Source organism: Procambarus clarkii, chromosome 21 (assembly GCF_040958095.1).
Source record: "Procambarus clarkii isolate CNS0578487 chromosome 21, FALCON_Pclarkii_2.0, whole genome shotgun sequence".
Taxonomy (NCBI): Eukaryota; Metazoa; Arthropoda; class Malacostraca; order Decapoda; family Cambaridae; genus Procambarus; species Procambarus clarkii.
Window position 1 is genome coordinate 25,767,761 of NC_091170.1, and position 14,559 is coordinate 25,782,319.

The window sequence follows — 14,559 nt, forward strand, 5'->3', positions numbered from 1 at the left end:
GTCCATTACATCCCAGCCCGTCCTCCAAACAAAGATCCAAAAGTGATTCCATGCACCCGCCAAACCCCCTGTTTATGAATGAAAAGCGGTTTACACACGACTCACAACTGCTGACGTTCGAACATATCCGGAACAAGTGTTTCACTGACGAATTTTGTTCGAATCACAACGCTATAAATGCTTCACCCACGTACTACAAATACAAATAATCGCCAACAGAACCTAAACACCTAACCTAACCTAACCTATGCCTATATATGCACAATATGCTAATATATTATAATATTAATTTATACTTGAGAAAATTCCCGTTTTGAATGAACAGCATGTTAAAATTTATGAATGCGTCTGTGGGGTCGACCGCTGGATGTTATGGACTAGAGTCGAGGACGGGTTGTACATCCAGCGGTCGACCCCACAGACGCATTCATAAATTTTAATATGCTGTTCATTCAAAACGGGAATTTTCTCAAGTATAAATTAATATTATAATATATTAGCATATTGTGCATATATAGGCATAGGTTAGGTTAGGTTAGGTGTTTAGGTTCTGTTGGCGATTATTTGTATTTGTAGTACGTGGGTGAAGCATTTATAGCGTTGTGATTCGAACAAAATTCGTCAGTGAAACACTTGTTCCGGATATGTTCGAACGTCAGCAGTTGTGAGTCGTGTGTAAACCGCTTTTCATTCATAAACAGGGGGTTTGGCGGGTGCATGGAATCACTTTTGGATCTTTGTTTGGAGGACGGGCTGGAGCTGCAACCCATCCTCGACTCAAGTCCATTACATCCAGCGGTTGACCCCACAGACACATTCATAAATTTTTACATGCTGTTCGTTCATATGGGAATGTTCTCAAATATAAATTAATATTATAATACATAAGCATATTGTGCATATATAGGCATAGGATAGGTTAGGACAGGTTAGGTTGGGTGTTTAGGTTCTGTTGGCGATTATTTGTATTTGTAGTACGTGGGTGAAGCATTTACAGCCTTGTGGTTCGAACAAAATTCGTCAGTGAAGCACTTGTTCCGAAAGTGTTCGAACGAAATCAGTTGTGAGTCGTGTGTAAACGGTTTTTCATTCATGAGCAGTGGGTTTGGCGGGTGCATGGAATCACTTTTGGGTCTTTGTTTGGAGGACGTGCTGGTAAACTGTTATAGTTCTGTCTTGTTCGGGTAGATGGAAGGATGTTCATAAACTACCTGTTCATAAGTGGATGAGAGTAATATGCAATGCTTTGGTAATATCTTACCTCCAGTTGTCGTTGTATTTGCCGATTATTTCAGGGATGCTGGTCAGGATATCTCCGGTGATGATCTGGTTGACTGTAGAAATTATGTGATCGGTGACAGTCTTGTCGTTTGTTGAAAGATGAGTCTCCATAACGTGGCTGAAGATACGATGACCAAACCACACATCAGAAGAGGGAGAAACGACGACGTTTCGATCCGTCCTGGACCATTATCAAGTCGAAACATCGTCGTTTCTCTATCTTCTGATGTGTGGTTTGGTCATCATTGTAGTTTGTGCAATGGCAGGTGCCTACAGAGAGATGTTGTCGTTCTGAATGACATCGTTGAGGCTTACATTCCCTAAGTGGGGACGTAAAGGTACGACACTCGTCTCTTTCAAGGCAAAAATAATTGGTTTGATAACAAGTGATAGTTAACTTTTTCTGGTCAATTGCATATATCAAACTGCTTGAGATTTGCGAATGAAGACAAAATTTTATTCAAAGCAATTGATTTACTGAACGCTTTAATATTTAACAGAGAGAGAGAGAGAGAGAGAGAAGACTCGCAAATATTATATAAGCAATCTACGACTGCCTGAGAATATTTTTGAAAAGAACAGAGGCTGGCGACAAGATGGCCAACGCACCACGAGCGAGGCTTCTCGGGAAGAACTCTGCCTTTCTTGGAATATCCCATGTTTTTCCTTCCTCACATTCCGTCATCTTCTCCTCACGTTCTGTTCTCCCTGGAGCATATTCTGGCCCCTTGAGGTCTCGTGGGATGTCCTCCATGGCCGGAGTGGCGCCCTCGCTGGCCACGACTGACTCCCACTCCCTCCCTCGACCACACTCTGAGATCCCAGGCCCTAGGTCATGGCCGCTGCTGGGGACCTTACCTGCTTCATACTCCGACTCAGGTGAGAATTCGAGTGACACTGTACTTTTCCACCTATAATTACAGCACATAATGGCCATAATGAAAACCCTATGTATTTTTTTTTACTTAGTTATATACCGTACAGTATGTTATTAATTTTAAATTTTATTGACTAGATTATGATGTTTCACGGATCCCGCGTCTCTGGAGATCCTATTTCAAGAAATACGGACCAATTTTCAAGCTGAATCTTCTTGGGCAGGGAGACGTTGTTTACATCTCTGATCCCACAGACATTCAACATCTCTACAGAGAGATGGCTGACAATCCTACTAGGCCAATTTTAGATTCTCTTAGAAAAATTCGTGTTAAGAACAAGGCTAAATTTTTTAAAACCTCTGGAACAGGCATCATTACCGAGTAAGTATTTTTTTAACTTAATTCTGATTCATAAAAAATTTAGCTCTGGAAAACACAGACTGAGGGAAGCAGGCCATTTATTGAGTGTATTATCAGGGCTCAGCTTCAAAACCCCAATGCATGCACACTCTCCATCATCTATCTTGCTGATTTTAATTTTGCCTTGAAGGGGAAGTGACTGAACAACTTGGCCTGGTCGGTAGAGCGACGGCCTCGTTTCTTGCAGGTCAGCGTTCTATCCCCGACAGTCAAAGTGATTGGGCGCCCTTCCTTCCCTCTATCCTATCAGAAATCCTTCTCCTCACATCACTTCCAAGTGTTTCTTACTTGTTCTAGGTTACCTCAAAGAAGAAATTTATCGGGGATCGATACTCGTCATGCGAATGAGCACAGCGCCATCATATGGCATATTAGTACACTTAGCCCTCACTAGCGATTTTGACAGCTTACCTATGGGTATTTATTCCCTTTAAGCATTTTATTTCCGCTTTAAGATGGCGCGTTTCAGCTTCTTAAAAAAGCTATGCGTCTTAAAAATCTAGAGACGTGATGGATAGTTGGATCAGAGTTTACTAATTCATGAATCTGTTATCAGCATTATTTGTCATTGCATTACACCAACAATGACTGCAATTCACATGAAAAGTCTTACTACTGGGAGGGAAAATATGTCAAAGCTTAGTGGATTTTCGCATGAATTATTTGATATATAAATATTAGAACAATATACGTATTTCTACACACATTCTCTCTCTTGGTACTCATGAGACCAATTCAATTTCTTTCTTTTTTATGCACCCCATACCCAGCCCGTGGGCGGTGGTGGAAAGGATTACAGAGGCACATAATCGGTTCAGGAACTGAACCCTCTAGTTCGTTTAGCTAAGCAAATAGCAATCTTTTGACGCTAGTTACACAGTTATTAATGTTATATATACATGTTCACATACTCATACATACATGTACATATACATACATATACGTATATACATACACATACATATTTAATCACCCACACAAATACACACATCAATAATCTTTTGTATCACAAGTGATTCAGCAAGTGGCTCACAACATTCACTATACATCTATGGTGAGTCACACAGTCTTGCTGCACACCCACCCAACTGGGCGGCAGCTTTACAGTCATGTGCATGCATTACCTACAGTAAGCAAATTTTGGATACTTCGCTAAGATTTTGAGCAACACATCATTATGAATGAAGTACTTACACATTTCTTGGATACTATTGATGGTGTTATCTCTAAATTCCGCACCCCCTGTGAATTATCATGTTTTTAGTATCAGTATGTATTGATATATGTTTTTGAACTGTCTCCCTCTTTAATTTTTAGATTTAAATTGACATATGCCTTCTCTTTAAAAATATATTATCCCTCCTATTTGTCCTTTTTTATAGATTTGGGTAATGTGAATTATTAACATATGTATATATAAGTTAATGACAACCATGTACGCCAGGCAGGGTGAGGACTGGTGGCGGGTGAGGAGGCTAGTGCAGGTGCACTCCATGAGGCCCAAGAACGTGGCTTACTACCTGCCACAGGTCGACCACGTGGCCCAGGAGTTCGTCGCCAGGTACGTGATGACGTAGATAGTCTACCTCATGGTGGCGGGAGAGGAGCCAGGTACGTGATGACGTAGATAGTCTACCTCATGGTGGCGGGAGAGGAGCCAGGTACGTGATGACGTAGATAGTCTACCTCATGGTGGCAGGTGAGGAGCCAGGTACGTGATGACGTAGATAGTCTACACCCTGGTGGCGGGAGAGGAGCCAGGTACGCGATGATGTAGATAGTCTACCTCATGGTGGCGGGAGAGGAGCCAGGTACGTGATGACGTAGATAGTCTACCCTCATGGTGGCGGGTGAGGAGCCAGGTACGTGATGACGTAGATAGTCTACCTCATGGTGGCGGGAGAGGAGCCAGGTACGTGATGACGTAGATAGTCTACCTCATGGTGGCGGGAGAGGAGCCAGGTACGTGATGACGTAGATAGTCTACCTCATGGTGGCGGGTGAGGAGCCAGGTACGTGATGACGTAGATAGTCTACCTCATGGTGGCGGGAGAGGAGCCAGGTACGTGATGACGTAGATAGTCTACCTCATGGTGGCGGGAGAGGAGCCAGGTACGTGATGACGTAGATAGTCTACCCCCTGGTGGCGGGTGAGGAGCCAGGTACGTGATGACGTAGATAGTCTACCCCATGGTGGCGGGAGAGGAGCCAGGTACGTGATGACGTAGATAGTCTACCTCATGGTGGCGGGAGAGGAGCCAGGTACGTGATGAAGTAGATAGTCTACCCCCTGGTGGCGGGAGAGGAGCCACGTGCACTCTTCGATCGTTCTTGCGTAGAACACCCTCAAGTGAGATATAGTGTGTTGCATGTATATTACGGGGAATATAATATAGAGTATACTCAAGTAGAGGTCAGGTAGAGGTTATGTCAGTATGGCCGGTCAGTTGCCGGCGAACGTGCGAGATTTCCTCTGCTGTGACAGCATATTGCACTGGTTAGGGAGTCAAGGCCTCAGAGTTGGTAGTGGGGCAATGTTGTCGTTTTGTATGTGTATATCATGTATTTTTCCCCGTTGAGAGGATTGTTTCTAGAATTTATAATCTCCTGCAGAATCAAGGTGAGTCATTTTCACCTTGATTCTTCTGCGGAGAATCTTCACCACAGAATCTTCTGCATCTTATAATTAAAGTTGCAGAATCAAGTATTTATGTTTGAGCCTCGAGCATTTTTCAAGTGAGTGCCACATTGTTGTGTTGCATATGGATTTTATGAAGCTCTCGCAGGTAGGTCCTTCGTGAAAGTTTAGTAAGCTTTCTAAGCTTTTCTACCACTTTGTTTACTTACCAACGCTCATAAGCGTGATAAGCAGCCTAAGGGTTAATATCCCGGCCTTTCTCAACAGGTCAGCCGGTCAACGGGACCACAAGAATGAACTTCCTGGTGATTATGTTGAAGAGTTGTTAAAATGGGCTTTGGAATGTGAGTATCTTAAATGTCTTGTAAACATTATTATGTAAATAATCAAAATAATAATAATAAATAAAATAATAATAAACATTAAAATAATAATAATAATAAATAAAATAATAATAATAAATAAAATAATAATAATAAATAATAAACAATAACAATAAAATATAATAATTCCAAATAAAAATTAAAAGAACAACAGGAATAATAATAATAAATAATCTTGGATATATAGATAAAGAGCTGACCTATAAGGATTAAAAGCTGGGATATGAGGACTAAAATCTGGGATATGAGGACTAAAATCTGGGATATGAGGACTAAAATCTGGGATATGAGGACTAAAAGCTGGGATATGAGGACTAAAAGCTGCATATGAGGACTAAAGCTGGCATATGAGGACTAAAAGCTGGCATATGAGGACTAAAAGCTGGCATATGAGGACTAAAAGCTGGGATATGAGGACTAAAAGCTGGGATATGAGGACTAAAAGCTGGGATATGAGGGCTAAAAGCTGAGATATGAGGGCTAAAAGCTGGGATATGAGGACTAAAAGCTGGCATATGAAGACTAAAAGCTGGCATATGAGGACTAAAAGCTGGGATATGAGGACTAAAAGCTGGCATATGAAGACTAAAAGCTGGCATATGAGGACTAAAAGCTGGGATATGAGGACTAAAAGCTGGGATATGAGGACTAAAAGCTGGCATATGAGGACTAAAAGCTGGCATATGAGGACTAAAAGCTGGCATATGAGGACTAAAAGCTGGTATATGAGGACTAAAAGCTGGGATATGAGGACTAAAAGCTGGCATATGAAGACTAAAAGCTGGCATATGAGGACTAAAAGCTGGCATATGAGGACTAAAAGCTGGCATATGAGGACTAAAAGCTGGCATATGAGGACTAAAAGCTGGCATATGAGGACTAAAAGCTGGCATATGAGGACTAAAAGCTGGCATATGAGGACTAAAAGCTGGCATATGAGGACTAAAAGCTGGCATATGAGGACTAAAAGCTGGCATATGAGGACTAAAAGCTGGCATATGAGGACTAAAAGCTGGCATATGAGGACTAAAAGCAGGGAACTTAAGACAAAGAGCTGTGATATGATAGAATGATGCCCAATTACTCAGACCATTTCAGATCAATTTATACAAAACCGTGCTTCATCAATGAAGGAATATATCAGTGAATGAATATACATTTGACGACAACATCCAAACTTGTTTCTACGCCTGATAAGCTACCATAGGGATGCGCCGTAATACTAGCAGTGAATGGCTTGACCAATGAGAGCAAAGTCTCCGGAATCTACATACACTATACTCTTTCAGCTCCACTTGGAACCAAGTTGACGATTAAGCCAATAAAGACAGGGGCTAGGTCCTTGTCAACAACAAATGCACTAAAGTATGTAATGAAGAGCTTATCAAGTCATCGCCGATGAAATAGTCAACATTAGAGAATCTTTCCATTTATAAAACTCTGTCACAAGAAGGACGAGAGTATCTTGAATGATATATTGACTGAAACGTAATCCCTACTCACACTGAGGATAAGATATAGCTGATAATTTACAAGCAAAATTCAGAAAACCGGACACTTATTCATGAAGAACTTTATCAACACAAATGGCAGAGTCTTGAAAGAGATGAAGCAAGATTTTACTTTTACATGCTAACTCGGAAACTGTCAGCCCCAGTGCTCTCAATGTATAGGCAAGACAACATCTCCCTAATGGTACGTGTGTGTGTGTGTATTACTGAATATGACGGAAAGGATATAAATTATTATTTCTTATATTCTTCTTCAACTGGGAAGGAAGTTGAAAAATTGCCTCCACACAATGCATTGTGCAATTTTAACGAGAGAGAGAGAGAGAGAGAGAGAGAGAGAGAGAGAGAGAGAGAGAGAGAGAGAGAGAGAGAGAGAGAGAGAGAGAGAGAGAGAGAGAGAGAGAGATCACATATTACAGTTTACTAATTGCAGAATCTTTTTAACATGGCACATCAGCCTTGGGCCTCGTGGCCCTCAACAAGCGGATAGGGTGCTTAGAGAACAGTGAGGAGGGACAGAAGATCATCCAGTCATCCATCAGCATGATGGAAGCCACAGGGGACTGTGAGTTCGGCCTCCACCTGTGGAAGTACTTCCCCACAGCGCCGCTAAGACGCATGTGGAAAGCCCACGACAACCTCCTCGAGTACGTTAATTCTCCCTTGTCTTTTATGTGTTGGAAACTTTCGCCTACCGTCCATGTGAACATTAACGTCGTATAACGCTATGTTCTCCACCGCCAGTGTGATCTTGGAGAAGGTTGGCCAGGCTAAACAGGACCTGGAAGCCCGTGACCCCGAGGACTCGGGCGAGCTGAACATCTTGGAGTCTCTCCTCACCACTCCGGGTCTCTCGCTCGAGGACGTTATCACCTTCATGGTCGACCTCTTCTTCGCTGGGATTGACTCGGTAAAACTCTCTCTCTCTCTCTCTCTCTCTCTCTCTCTCTCTCTCTCTCTCTCTCTCTCTCTCTCTCTCTCTCTCTCTCTCTCTCTCTTTCTCTCTCTGTCTCTCTCTGTCTCTCTCTGTCTCTCTCTCTTTGTCTGTCTCTCTCTCTTTGTCTGTCTCTCTCTCTCTCTCTCTCTCTCTCTCTCTCTCTCTCTCTCTCTCTCTCTCTCTCTCTCTCTCTCTCTCTCTCTCTCTCTCTTTCTTTCTCTCTCTCTCTCTCTCTCTCTCTCTCTCTCTCTCTCTCTCTCTCTCTCTCTCTCTCTCTCTCTCTCTCTCTCTCTCTCTCTCTCTCTCTCTCTCTCTCTCTCTCTCTCTCTCTCTCTCTCTCTCTCTCTCTCTCTCTCTCTCTCTCTCTCTCTCTGTCTCTCTCTCTCTCTCTCTCTCTCTCTTTCTCTCTCTCTCTTCTTTGCAAGTTATTGGGGTCATAACACTCTGGTTGGCTATCATCTTACTTACATCAGTATTAGGCAATTGATGTAATTATAAATTATGTGAAATAAATTTTAAAAACTTTGAAATCAATGACTTCTTAAAAAGTTACTTTAAACATAATATATGCCTAATATTCCATTGCCATAGATGATCAGTCGATGAATAAATTATCTATATACTTACAGAGAAAGACATGCATAGAAATTCCTTAAAAGCATTATATATAGATGTACTAAATCTTATCTTAGTTGATCTGCAGATGATTTTCTGTTTTGAAAACGGATTGCTCATTCTTGATTTGTGACGTTTGCTTTTCAAATATTTAATTTTCCCTGCTATTCTTTAACTAATTGCACCACTTACACTGTTTGAACAAAGTTTTATTTACCTTTAAAGCTGGGGTGAGACACATGTTATTTTCGTATTCAACTATCTTTCGAATAAAGATCTTATTCTCTCGTCATTGCCAAGTTATATGGCAGTCAAGACCACTTATGTAAGTCTTTCCATAGACATCGATGACGTCGGTGTTTACCTTGTACAACCTGGCCCGACACCCAGACAAGCAGGCCAGACTACAGCAGGAGCTGGACCAGGTACTGGGAGACGGGAGCCAGACTCTCACCACCCATCATATCGCCAAACTCACTTACACCAAAGCCTGTGTGAGGGAGGCACTAAGGTGAGGAAGATGTGAGAGGAAGATGTCAGATGAGAGAGACATTACAGTGAGAGAGTTTTAGCAGAGTTAAGAGAAGAAACATATTAATTAATTAGGAGTGATTGGAATAAAGGGAACCTTTTGAAGCAAAGTTAATTATCTACATATTTTCATCCTGAATTTGAATTTCAAATTGGACAAGTCTATATTTAAGGTAAACATTACGATATCTAACATAAAAATTTGAAGACTGCACCTTGAAGTGGTTGATAGATATCAGCGTCAGATAAGATATAAATATTTAGATAATCTTTGAAAACTTTACGACTCGGTAAACAAAAATTTTAATTAAAGCAAAAGTAATTACTAATTGTAAATATTTCATATAAGCATAAGACATTAGAACATGAAAGAAATATAAAAGTAAAAAGAGGATGATGAACCTTAAACAAATTTATATCAAAGAGTTGACAATTTTTACCATTTTTTATTGCTTCAGGCTGCAGCCAATAACGCCAATTGTGACCCGTCAGATCGACAAGCCCGTAACACTTCAGGGCTACAGAGTTAATGCTGGGGTGAGTATTGTCATTTATTTCATCTTCTGTGTCTTACGGTCGTGCATATCCTTGTTGAATGTCCTGGCTTCCGGGACGAGCGTGTTTCTTGTTTTCCGACCGTCCCTCGCGGTCGCTTGTCCATCGATAGAATTCTTGGTGAATCGGATACTTTTGATATCGTTCGCCTTATGCGTTTCTGTTCTCATATTGGCATCCTTGGTGATATTTAACGCCCTCTGATTATTCCACACATTTGATGGTGCTACATAGCCTTCCCAGTTTGGGGCCTTCTTTTGATAATTACTTACTTACTTCACCTTCTGTGGCACCCCTTCCCTTCCTCCACCCCATGCCCTCTTTTCGCACCCACCCACCTAATACACACACACATGTGTACTACCAGAAAGTTGGAAGACAGCCTATGAATCATAATACAGAAAGAGAGGAGGCATCTTATGTTTCTGACATCAGTCAGCTTTTTGTGATTATTTCAGTCCAATTTCTTGACTTTAGGGACTACTATTTTCTGTTTTCCTGATTTATTGTGCTCTCCAATCTAGTGATTTGTTAAAATAAACACTGAAGAATTTTTTTGTTTTTGTCACACATTTTATCTTCTACAGTAAGAGTTTTCCATTCCAATACTTTTATACCCATTCTTTGGTCTGCTTAGAATTAGCAACTCGTGTTCCTTTTTATCAACATCCACCTCATTTTAGGGTAAGACTATAGCGTGCATTGGTGATGCTTGCATTGCCGATGACCGCGTATCCTCTCCTCTTTCTCTTGTCTGTTAAGTAATTCCATTACTCGATAAATGTTTGTATACAGGTCCTTTGTTGCCAAATTTATTTTCCTAAGATTAAAATATTCAAGTATTAGGAGCTTATCTCTTGCCTTCCTTGTCGTTACATTATAATCTGATACAAATTGCAGTGCAGTCCGTCGAGTATGAGATGGCTGCCATCACCTCACCCACTTTTTACGAACCTGAAACTTCTATCAGTAGAACACCTTATTAATTCTATTTTGACAAAAAAAAGTCTCATTGATATTGAACAACACATAACAAAGAAGAACTGGGCTTCCCTGAAGCTAAAGTATCACCACGTACATGTTGGCGAAGGCAACACCATTCACATCTTCTGGACAAAGTAGAGATTTGACTGTTATGAATGTCTCCTCTCCACCATCCTCTCAACTCTTACTTTACTCCATGTGAAACGAAGTTGGACTTGGCGGTCAACAGCCAAGTTAAAATTGTGCTTCAGATATTCTTCTTGCTTCTCCTCAGCCAGTTGTACCTTGATCTGAACAATCACAATAATCCTTGGGACATACAATAATACTTGGGACATAAGCACCATTTTTATTCTTATCAAATCGTGCACGAATACGTCATTGTGCTTCAACAATCCTCCTCTTTGGCAGACTCACATATACGTCAGCATTGAAGAGTCCAGCATGAGGGAGGAATACTTCCCTCGGGCGACAGAGTTCATACCAGAGCGCTGGCTGAGAGACAATCCGGACCGTCCCACTAACCATTTCGCCTCCATCCCCTTCTCCGTGGGCACCCGCATGTGTGTGGGCCGGAGGCTGGCCGAACAGGAGATCTACGTGCTACTCGCCAGGGTTAGTACCAGGGAGGTGAACCAAGATCTGTATCGGTCAGGGCCACCCAGTTATTGTGTCCTACACTACCTTGTTCACTAATGTCTTAAGGAAAGTTTTTATGACATTTAGTGCAGCTAGACTATTAGTCATTGTGGTCTTAATAAGCTATTTATATATATTAATAAAACATGATATATGTATATTTCTACATTAAACTGTCTTCTAAAATGTTATGTTTATCACATCTTGGCTGATAATTATAACTTTAGAGGCGATTAGAACCAGCAGTAAAGCACCAGTTCCAACATTTTCCATGTAAGATAATTGATGTGATCCATTCCATTTAAACAAATATATATAACAAACAGTCAAGAACAATGAAAAGAATCATATACTCTATATATTCCTTAATAAACATTCTTTTCAGATGTTCTCGAAGTATAACTTGGAGTACAAGTACGATGTGTGGGACCCAGTGTTCAGGGTGCTCTACAAGCCCGACAAGCCACAGACCTTTACCATGACCGAGCGATGAGGAGCTTTGATCCTCTCTCTAGATCATGTATTTTTGCTGAAATAGGTTGATAGTAGTTCCCTCAAGAATGTATTCTATTACTCAACTAAATAAAAAAATGTGGTATATCTATATTAAAAACAAATTATAGCCATATGATGGGACCGAAAATGCATCCCTGAGAAGTTCAGCGACGCAGGTTCGATCCCATTATATGGCTTCACTATATTTCCATAACCATTCTACACGTCACGGCAAAAATGAGAATGATACATGTGAAGACTCCCAACCTACCCTTCTGAAAACAGAGGAAGTAACGACGCTTAGGTCCATCCTAAACCCTTCAAGGAAGGGACGTCCTGAGTCGTCACTTACACTATATTCAGATGTTTGGCTTGGGTGTCTAATTTTCAACCACGTCCTTATGACTTCATGTCTGCATTAGTGTGAACTTTTGATTATTTTTTTACAATTTATCGTATATTTTTATTATTCAATTTCTTTCCTGGTATGTGTTGGCTTAGGTCCTAGTTTGCATATTTTAGGCAAAGTATCTAGAGTATTAACTTTAATTTACAATGTAGTGAGTATACACACGTGAGTATAACTATGTGAGTAAGAGTGCTGCAGTGATGACTGTAACAGGTAAATCATAGTTGATGCATGTGCAGGTTGATGACATAGGAGGAGTAGCAGTCAGCAGTGATAACACAGGATGAGTAAGTCAGAGGTGATAACATAGGATAAGTAACAGTCAGTGATGATAACATAGGATAAGTAACAGTCAGTACTCTGATAACACATGATGAGTACAGCAATAACCAAGGATCGGTAACAGTTAGTAGTAATAACATAGCATGATTAGCAGTGATAATATTGAATGACTAAGTCAGAGGTGATAACATTAAATGACTAAGTCAGTGGTGATAACATGAATGAGTATGAATCAGTAGTGTTAATAGGCTTACATGTTCCGGAAGATGAGATGAAATGTCAACACTGTGGAGAAATGACTGACAGACCACTGGAACATTATCTAACACAGAGCACAGTTACAAATCCATTAAGATTTCAACTTAGATTCAACAGAGCAGAAGAAGTTGTTAAGCACATATGGCAAAATCTTAGTGAAGCGACCATACGAGTCATAAATACTCATACTCCGCCCAAGTAAAACAGAAACAAGCAACACTTAGTGGGCCAGCCAGAGGCTTAGGGCCCGCGCAGGAATATTCCTGCAAAAAAAAAAAAAATAGTGTTAACATAGGATGAGTAAAAGTCAATAGTGCTAACACTGGATGAGTAACAGTCAGTAGTGATCACACTGGATGAGTAACAGATCATAATCCTGAATGGTAAAGATTTACTCTCTGTCTGTCTGTCTGTCTGTCTGTCTGTCTGTCTGTCTGTCTCTCTCTCTCTCTCTCTCTCTCTCTCTCTCTCTCTCTCTCTCTCTCTCTCTTTCTCTCTCTCTCTCTCTCTCCCTCTCGTTCTCTGGGTTAACCGAGGCTTAAGGGGGCATTACTTCCAAATTTGCCCAAAATATGCAATAAATGAAAACTGGTTCGATTTCAATAAAACTTTTTTGACAAGTTGTACATGAAAAGAGTTTCATCTGACCCAAGTCTCAGCATCATAGCATAAATAGGAAGGGAGAAAAAAAATATTGAATTAGGTGTCAAAAATTTTCCAAGATGGTCAAAAACGATTATCATACACAAGTGTCAACTGAACTCATATCTATGACTCTCAGTTATCACAATAGCATATATTAAAAAAATATTTTAGTTAGCTTTATTAGAAAAAAATAAGTTAAAAAAAGGACTTTTTTTTTATCGGACAATTTGCATGAAACTTATACACCTGACTGCTACATAAGCCTATCTGTAAGGGTGCCAATTTTGGAGAAAACTGGTTGATGTCAACCTCAGCTACAGATGGTAGCACCTTAGACTTTATTATTTTTGTATTTATTTTCAATGTTTTCAACTAACATAAACGTTTGAATAACTCGTTCATTTTTTATTCAATTTACATGAAACTTACACCTTATATATAAAGTGTATGTTTCTAAACTAGCAACTTCTCGTTTTTTCCTAAGTTCATTTATTGATTTTATAATAGCAATAAACATGACATATTTGTATAATTTTTTTTTTTTTTGGGGGGGGGGAACTTTGAATATTTGTATTAGGAAAAACAAAGATGTTTTGGAAACTCCATAAGTTACGAACCTTTATTATATGCTAATGTGTTAGAAAAGTGTCATTGAATGATTATATCTGAAAGGTGTGTTTTTTTATTCAAATTTGAAAATGTGTAAAATTCGTTGAAAAAAAAATATATATATATACATCTCCCTTTCTATTTATGCTGCAGTAACAATAGATATTGTTAATAGGAACGTTATCCCTACAGACAAAGATCAGAAGATACAATTGACCATTTACTATAAAACCAAAAAAACAACCAACCTACTCATGAAAAACTCTCCAGGCACAAAGCAGAATGCCTTAAAAGAGACCAACATCGTCTATGCCTTCAAATGTTCACTTGGGGACTGTAAGCCCCAAAGAACTCAGTATATAGGCAAGACAACAACATCTCTTTCCAGGCGATTAACAATGCATAAGCAACAGGGCTCAATTAAGGAACATATAATCTCTTCCCACAAACAGACCATCACCAGAGAATTCTTAACAAACAATACAGAAA

At 40.1% G+C, this 14,559-nt stretch overlaps 1 protein-coding gene across 5 annotated transcripts in view; it reads left to right on the plus strand.

Moving 5' to 3' along the window:
- Positions 1–14,132, plus strand: part of LOC123760570 (probable cytochrome P450 49a1) — a 54,855-nt gene extending 40,723 nt beyond the window's left edge. The window contains exons 2-12 of one of the 5 annotated variants that reach the window (XM_069328215.1): positions 1,296–1,619; positions 1,790–2,160; positions 2,297–2,540; positions 4,024–4,140; positions 5,485–5,561; positions 7,569–7,758; positions 7,856–8,021; positions 9,005–9,174; positions 9,653–9,731; positions 11,145–11,348; positions 11,758–14,132. In XM_069328215.1, the coding sequence (XP_069184316.1) occupies positions 1,878–2,160; positions 2,297–2,540; positions 4,024–4,140; positions 5,485–5,561; positions 7,569–7,758; positions 7,856–8,021; positions 9,005–9,174; positions 9,653–9,731; positions 11,145–11,348; positions 11,758–11,865 (1,638 nt within the window). In that variant the 5' untranslated portion in view covers positions 1,296–1,619; positions 1,790–1,877 and the 3' untranslated portion in view covers positions 11,866–14,132. Of the gene's footprint in view, positions 1–1,295; positions 1,620–1,785; positions 2,161–2,296; positions 2,541–4,023; positions 4,141–5,484; positions 5,562–7,568; positions 7,759–7,855; positions 8,022–9,004; positions 9,175–9,652; positions 9,732–11,144; positions 11,349–11,757 lie in introns of all 5 variants that reach the window. The other 4 variants (XM_069328213.1, XM_069328216.1, XM_045746253.2 and 1 more) reach the window with 4 other exon arrangements.
- Positions 14,133–14,559: the final 427 nt, after the last annotated feature.